This window comes from Benincasa hispida, chromosome 3, assembly GCF_009727055.1.
Source record: "Benincasa hispida cultivar B227 chromosome 3, ASM972705v1, whole genome shotgun sequence".
NCBI lineage: Eukaryota > Viridiplantae > Streptophyta > Magnoliopsida > Cucurbitales > Cucurbitaceae > Benincasa > Benincasa hispida.
Genome location: NC_052351.1, coordinates 11,162,143 through 11,170,038, shown reverse-complemented (window position 1 = coordinate 11,170,038; position 7,896 = coordinate 11,162,143). Strand labels below are relative to the sequence as shown.

General features: G+C 33.3%; 2 protein-coding genes across 4 annotated transcripts; both read right to left on the bottom strand.

Annotated features, from left to right (window-relative positions):
- LOC120073447 lies at window positions 1-360 on the bottom strand. The gene has a single exon (XM_039026297.1). It carries the CDS (start codon window positions 358-360, stop codon window positions 1-3), a length of 360 nt encoding a protein of 119 aa, XP_038882225.1.
- Window positions 361-1,125: 765 nt separating this feature from the next.
- On the bottom strand, window positions 1,126-4,435 carry LOC120072804 (N6-mAMP deaminase). Of its 3 annotated transcripts, none has more exons than XR_005480600.1 (12): window positions 4,266-4,435; window positions 4,066-4,136; window positions 3,378-3,469; window positions 3,207-3,266; window positions 2,864-3,097; window positions 2,700-2,776; window positions 2,551-2,620; window positions 2,348-2,461; window positions 1,984-2,050; window positions 1,726-1,899; window positions 1,502-1,645; window positions 1,126-1,394 (listed from the first exon to the last, which is right to left on the bottom strand). XR_005480600.1 is itself a non-coding variant. In XM_039025315.1 (12 exons), the coding sequence occupies exons 1-11, from the start codon at window positions 4,340-4,342 to the stop codon at window positions 1,521-1,523; spliced, it is 1,092 nt and encodes a 363-aa protein (XP_038881243.1). In that variant the 5' UTR covers window positions 4,343-4,435; the 3' UTR covers window positions 1,126-1,394; window positions 1,481-1,520. The 3 variants fall into 3 exon arrangements, 2 of the variants coding, with proteins under 2 accessions (XP_038881243.1, XP_038881244.1); XM_039025315.1 differs by having other exon boundaries at window positions 1,481-1,645; window positions 1,726-1,830; XM_039025316.1 differs by having other exon boundaries at window positions 1,557-1,645; window positions 1,726-1,830.
- Between the last annotated feature and the right edge of the window lie 3,461 nt (window positions 4,436-7,896).

Here is a 7,896-nt window from a genome sequence, read left to right as displayed (position 1 = left end):
TCAAATGGGAAAGTCATCTTTGAGAATCCTGTAACCGAAACCAGGAATCCCATTAAAGCGATTGCTTTTTGAGAATTCAACAGCAGAGCAAATGTTAGGGAGAATCCCATTGTTGTTTTTTCTCTTCTTCCATTTCCAAGTCAAAGACAAGAGCCAAAAGCTTCCCTTAGAATCACTTCTTCTCAAAGCATCTCCACTTATAGTGTGAGAGCCGCCATGGCGTTCAAGTTCAAGCTTGGTGAAATACTCGATCTCCTTCATCACCAGCGACCCCACAGTGCCTCGCGTGCCAATTGCAAGTGGAGCAACACCACCCATTTTCTCAGAGAAGCTTCTGCTTCTGCTCATCCCTTTATACATTTTACTCCAAATTGAAGTGAAAAAATGGGGGTTCCTTTGAGTTTAGGCCACCTCTTTGTTTGATGAACTTTTAACTTTACATAAAGTTGACGGTATGAAGTTACTGCGTGATTGGTGGATTTTGGGAGCCAAATGGACATCATATTCTACTTGTTATTTTGATGTGGAGGCATGTTTTTCCATTATAATGTCTTTCTCTAAGAACCCTTTTGACTTGTTTCGCTATGATTACCACAGCCAGGCTCACAAGGGTTTGTTTTCTTTTATAATTATAAACCAGAGGACCAAACAGAACAGGAGCCTGCCCATTTTTATCTTGCTTTTTGCTCCTTGTTATCATTTGAGTATTCGAAGAGAATTCATGCGAATCCCCACTACATATTTGGTTTACATTACATATTTATATAAGGATGTAATGTGGGAAAAGATGGTTTGAATGCTGATTTAGAATTCTCATTCTTTTGTTGGGTAGAAAATGACAGAGACTTGTGGCCTCCTTGAAAGGACTTTTCAAGTGGGAAAATGCCATCTTTGAAGTACTTGAAAACTCATTCCAAACCGACCCTTAACTGACTTGGATTAGCTTGATTTAGTCATTCCAAATGGGAATGGAAAGTTCAATTTGATAGAAAATATAAGATCGGAGATTCATTGCTGTTTGATTTTGATGGATTTGACCTATTTTATTTGATTCAGTTTTGGTTGATTTGACAGTTGCCTTTATCAATTTCTTTGAAGATTGAAACTGTCTATGGCTCTCGGAAGTGAGAAAGAAAGTTGAGCGAATGAACCAACTTATATCTATTATATCTAAATTAACAAGTGTTCAGAAGAGTAAAGACTACAGGTTTAAAGAACAGACAACACAAAAGAAGTAGAAGCCTTTTCAAATCGATCAGATTTCTATTCATAATCCAAGAATGCTGAACACAAAGTTTACTTTATCTCACGCTGTCCGAATCCAGACTTCAGAAATTCATATGTAATATGCCGTCCAAGGACTAGGAAGCTACTAAAAGATGCATTACAATAACCTGCAGAAACAAAAAGTTTAATGAGTCTGTCAAAATCAATGTCAGAATGTTCCTCACAATTAGAAATGCAGCAATAAGTTGACTACCGTGATAAATCGAAACCGTACATCTCAAATGCACTTATGATCATAGAGCCAGGTTCATAACGAAAGAATCAAACACCTGTTTCAGAATCTTCTTTATTTCATTTTCTGCAAATATAAATTCAATAGCATCTCTTGCCAACTGAAATATTTCCTTTTTTCCAAGACCTGTTAGGAGAAAACAAGGGGTCTCAGACCATTATATTTCAATCTAATGTTCACTGCATTACAATATAGCTCTGAGTTACCAAACGCAGAGGCTGCCAAACTGTATTCTTTTGAAACGCTTGTTGAGAAAACCCCAGAATCATCAGTGCATATTACTAAAGGATGGTTTGCTTTGTACAAGTCAGCTGCATTGCCAATCACAGGTTGTTACAACGGTGATTCTAACTTTTGGTCACAGAAAATAAGCAGATATGCTGCAATCATAAATAATTGCGTTGAGGTTCTACTTTAAATTTCTTAAATGAACCCTTTCAAGACATTTAAGAATTGGAACTAACCAAAGTGATGAACATCTAGTGAAGAGATTGAATTGGTTCGGATGTTGGATGTCAAGCAAATTTCAACCTGAAAGGGAAGAAAATCACAATGTGAGGTCATGGAACAATTCAACACGTTGCAAATGAAAGTAAAAAATTTCGGCGCTAAATACAAGTAGGAAGGAAAAGAATTAAATGTCTCATTTCGTCCCAAAAAGGGATGGTTTTTAATCTTTAGCAAAAACCATGGTCGATAATTACAAGAGATGGTCAAACTCATGGTCAATAATCTTTACCAAAAGAACGTAAGGTTGTCAAAGAAAACTTCAGTCTCAAACAGAGGTCAAGAAGAGAAAAATCATTGCAGAATTACTCAAATTCTGACCGGAATGTTCAAACATTTCAGCTTTTCCCAGTCTTCTCCTTCAAAGAAACAAGCATGGCCAATCCTCTGAGGCCAAAAGTCTAGCATAGCTTGTATCTCCTTTGGATTAGGTACCTACAAGCACTAACTTCCAGGAATAAAGATTAAACTGGTGGGGGCGTTTCAAGTCCCAGCTAGCATGAGTACATGGAAAACTAGTGTACCTCGCCACAGTGAAGTGTTATGGCAAGGCCATTTTCTTTTGCAAATTGAAGAGCCGGCCAAAAGGTGGTCCTGCATCATGTTCCAGAATTGTTAGATTCTATTACAACTTATACAAAAAATTTTACAACAAATAGCCTTCGGAATATACCATTCACCCACAATTGGATTTCCTGAAAGATCAATACCAACTACTCCTGCATCTTTCAATTCCAATGCAAGCTTCACCTGCAGTAAGTAGTGCAAGAAAAATGTGAACATGCCATCCATTATCAAAGGCACAAGTTCGAGGTTGAGTTTGTTTCGCTAACATACAGTTTCCATGGCATCTTCAGTGGTCTCTCGTCGGTCAATGCTTAGAAGAAGTCTAACATATATCCTTTTTCTTGGGATTACATTACTAGTGTTGTCTATAGACAGAGAATTTGACAAACTTTGGGCAGCAACATCATGTGGCATGAAAGCAACATCAGCACTATCGATACTTTTCAGACCTTCCACAACTGCTTCCATGTATGACCGTTTGCTCATTCCAATTGACTTATTTTTCTGTTCAAATGGAAATCCATCATTTCTCCACCATGCAAGTTGATTTATAACCTCCACAACCAAGACCAACCCAACTACAGTTTTGAATTGAAAGCAAGTGATAGGATACCTTTGGAGTTGTTCTTAACTCAATGTAAACAACATTCTCAGAAGCAAAATCTTCAACAACCTGATGAAAAGTAGAATTGAAAAGAGAAAGTTAAACAACTTACATCTACACTTAATGATTAAAAATGGAAAAAGAAAAAAAGAGAAAAAGAAAGAGAAGATGCGATCATACTTCTCTGGTGATTCTTGTAATAGTCGTATGATCAGTGGTGATTATGTGGATCAGGTCAAACAACTTGAACACTTCAACAAGAGAACGATCACCTGAATGAAGAAACAGGTAAGAACTCTGTCCCTCAAGCAAAAATTGTAGGCTCATTTGATAACCATTTGATTTTTGAAAATTGTGTTTGTTTTCTCACATGTAGATTTCATTTTCCTAAGTAAACATTTAAATTTTTAGCTATCTAAGTTTTAAAAACACAATTTTTAAAACTGTTTCTTTTTATTTTTTATATTTTATTTTTTTTTTCTAGTTTTCAAAACTTGGTTTGGATTTTGAAAAAGTCTTTAAAAGAGTTGACAACCAAACAATAAAACATATGAGTAGGAGTTGTGTTTTTCAAAACTTGAAAACAAAAAACGAAGAGTATATATCATAATCACAAACAAGAAAGAAATCCAACATGATTATATCGAGAACCCTATATGAAACTATGAACACTTGAATTAAACGTCAGTATCCAAACAGCAGAGTATTTTTGTGGAACAACAGACCATGTTTCAAAGTTGCTAACATTAGATAAGATAAATTTCGAAGTCTTGAATTAGAAAGCTAATTGATCCTATTTTCTTGTACATTCCCAAAACAACTAAAACACCGCTGAAGCCAAGAAGGAAAAGGAAAATGGCATACTTACTTTTGAGGATGACATGTTCGAAATCAGAAAAAACTAAGACACCCTTCTCACCCAAGTCTCTGGCAAGTTCCCTGTAAGAGACAGAGCATCTCAGAAGCAAATAAATGAAAATAAAAAATAAATAAAAAATAAATGGCAGAAACAAAGTCGCAAGTATAGAGAAGAGAGAAAATGGATATAATAGGGAAAAGGGAAGTTACAGAAGAGTAGAATCTCTGATGGAGCCATTGAGGTGAGCATGAAGCTCCACTTTAGGCATCGACTCGCACCATTCCATCTTTGTTTCTGTGTGTGTATCTCTACAGGTGAGGGGGTTGCTTTGTTGAAGAGGGAGATTCTTACTTACCCAACACCATTGACTCTCTCGCTCTCTGATAACTGCAATGTGCTATCTCTGAAATCCGTATTCCTTGTTGACCATTTTTTTGGGCCGGGCTCCGCATTCAAAACACATCTCTCTATGGGCCTGAAGATCAAGCCCAATATGAACGACTGGCCCACATTTTCAAGTTGATATTGCACTCTCTCATCCCAAATTTTAATCACACTACATTTTACTTTTATTCTTTACATTATAATTTCAGTCCTTGATTCTCTTTTTCTGTTTGAGATATACATTGTAATTCTTTTATAATTTAAGCTCAATACTAGTATTTAACAAGATGCATCCATCTTTATGCATCTTACTTTTATCACACATATATAATGAATTAAAATATTTTAAAAAAATAGTAAGAATAATTTGTCATGTGATAAATTATGATTAAACAATTTTGTAGGATGCACAAAGATAATTACAACTTGGGATACACTTAATTATTTTTTCATAATTTAATTAATTTGAAGTTAATGCCACAATAACTCTTCGAACCTATTTAAAAATAATTCATTGTGATTCTTAAATAATTTAGTGATTTTTTTAGTTCAAGTGTCAAAACACACATCATAACCAATTAATCCCAAAGCTCCTCATCAAAAATAAGGGAGAGAATGTTATATGTAAAAGCATCTTTTCGTATTAAATAACAATATTGAGGGAATGTCAAAACTACGAGAGCATAGACAAATTTATTCTCCTCTTTAGGAAAGTGACAAAAATGAACTATATTGACAGTATTCTAATTTAAAAAAAGACAAAGCAAAAAAAAAAAAAAAACAAGTAAATTTGCATCTTTTCAAGATCACTCACCCATCATGGTCATAAATAATTCACTCCAATCGTCAACGATGAATAATTTAGTAATTGTACATAAAAGGATTGAACAAATAGAGTTAACAAAAAGATTAAATAGATGTACAAACTTTTTAAAATAATGAACAACTTTGGAAGTTTAAGCCATATTTATGTGTGTATAGTTAATTTTGAGTAATAAATTTAACTTTTAACTTTTTGGATTGAGGATACATATTTTAAAGTTATGTTTACGTTGGCAACATTATTGGATGGTTAGAAACTTTTTTAGAGTACTTATTAATCTTTTTAGAATTTATGATTTTAATATTGTGAAAAAAATTCCCACCCCATGTTTCATTAGCACATTATAGGAAAAAATGCAAGCGGTGACAAGGAATAGAGAAAATTAATGGTTTCAACTAACATAAGCAAATATAGATGTGGAGGAGGTTGAAGTTAGTACCGTGTACATCCTCCACTGCTACACGTTTGGCCCTTTTACCCCAATTAAATGCCTGCATTTATTTTCTCATAAACTAATTCTTAAAAACAAAAAACAAAAATCAAGAAGAACACTACACTAAAATCTATTTTTCTTTTGTTGTATTGGTTTTAAATTTTGTTAAACAGTTTGTTTATTTTGCCTTATTTTTCCAATCTAAATTAAATTTTACTGCACATTATTAATTGTTGCTAACATATTATTATGACTATTTCATCAACCAGAGGTATGTAGCATCATTAGCTACTCGTTCTTTTTTATTAAATTGAGAGTTAATTTAGACTCTAACAAGTAATAAAATAGGTTACAATCTATCTCTAAAGACAAAAAATAGTTAGTTAAACGACTAGTGGGCATATCTTCATACTTCTTGTGAATTGAATAATAAGATTGCACCTCCACCTAGAATTATAGTTCACAATTTAAAGCTCAAAAAAAACAAAACCAAGAAAGCGGGACCCAAATTGATTATCATCCAAAAATCAATTTATCAATATTTAATTTTAAGTTTTATTGGCATGAAACATTGGCACAACCCTTTTAAACTCTCCTCCCTGGTCTGAACAGATCGTTGGAGCTGACATGCAAAAATATTCGTAATGACGTGGTACCGAGTCGAATATACTTTAATACCTAGATTAGTATACAAAGAATTTTAATTCAACTAAGTATAAAGAGAATCACTTACTCTTCGAGACTATTGGTGTTGGATTAAAGGCCAATGTTCTCGCTTGGAAATATATGTGTATTATATTGGGTGTTGTCATCGAGGTTGCAGAGTGCTAATGGCGAGAAAAACTCAGTCATTTCTCTTTAATGAAATTCCTCAAACTCGATTGGTCGACTTTGAACTTGGGAGTTTGACTTTCCTTTTAGGACACACGGATCTCAATGCAAGCTCTTAACTCCATTTGGGTTTGGAGTCACAGATGGGCTTAGATCTCACCTTGGACAATCTTCAACAACTTTCAAATGTTATTTTCATGTCTTCAAATTTTATTTCAATAACTTTTGAAAAAAAAAATGTTTGAAAGTGATTTTGAAAGTAACAAAATTGATTTTAATGTCATTTTAAAGTCGCTCTCAACCCTACTTTATATTTAAAAATAAGAAAAATTTTCACGAATAGAAAAAATGTCAAACTATTTATAGAAATAACATAAAAAAAAAAAACAATGATAAACACTGATAAACTTCTATCCGCGTCTATCACATAGTATTAATGATAGATTTCTATCTGTTTCTATTGCTAATAGACACTAATATACTTCTATTAATCTCTATAAAAAAAACTAAATTTTACTATTTTGTATAAATAATTTCTTTCTTTTTCTATTTTTGAGAATCTCCCAAAAAATAATAAATATGAGTGTCAAAGATGATCCTAATTTTTATTAAACAACATCTCCACCTCCATATTTATTGTACTAATACAATCAACTAATATGTGGGCAAATAAATTAATAAAATAGTCAAAGAACTTTCCACAATAAGGAAAATCTCAGAACAAAACAAAATAAGGAAGTAAATAAAATGTACCAAACACACAACTAGAAAAATAATGTCCAAAAAAAGAGTATTTACCTACAAATTAAGCTCATAACTAGCGAAAAATCCTAAAAATAATAATGGGAAGTCAATTCCTTACTGGTATAAAGTTGATCAAATTCAAATTTAGAGTTGAATTTAATGAAAAATTAGAAAGTCAAAAAAGATAAAAATAGAACAAGCTTTATTATACAAGGACACGAAAGAGTTATGCAGTTTTGGGTAAATACAAATAGAAATCAACAAGCAATAACTCCATTTAATAGTATACATGGATTGAAAATAGTATGACAAAATTAAACAAAGACTAAAGTTATAGCCTTTCCCACAAATAGTGGCTGTTTTCCTTCCTATCCAACCCACCTTAATATTTAACCCTTCATCGCTTCACAAACCGGTCCGATCTAATACGATAGCCTTCAGTGGATTCTTCATAATCATTGTAAAGCCAAAAGTCTCTGTTGGGTACACTGACAAGATATTGTTCAAGTACTCGATGCAGGACTCCAAGCGGGACCTACTACCATTCAGGTATGGAGTCACTTTGTCTAAGGACATGTGTCCTAAGACACCTCAAGAGGTTGAGGAGATGAGATGGGTCCCATAT

What these genes read in the sequence shown, in the direction of transcription:
- LOC120073447 (XM_039026297.1), bottom strand. Translation starts at nt 360, where the DNA reads ATGTATAAAGGGATGAGCAGAAGCAGAAGCTTCTCTGAGAAAATGGGT.
- LOC120072804 (XM_039025315.1), bottom strand. Translation starts at nt 4,342, where the DNA reads ATGGAATGGTGCGAGTCGATGCCTAAAGTGGAGCTTCATGCTCACCTC. An exon ending in TTACAAGAATCACCAGAGAA is followed by an intron (nt 3,267 to 3,377) that starts GTATGATCGCAT and finishes ACTTTTCATCAG; the next exon opens with GTTGTTGAAGATTTTGCTTC. An exon ending in TGAAATGTTTGAACATTCCG is followed by an intron (nt 2,051 to 2,347) that starts GTCAGAATTTGA and finishes CTTCCCTTTCAG; the next exon opens with GTTGAAATTTGCTTGACATC.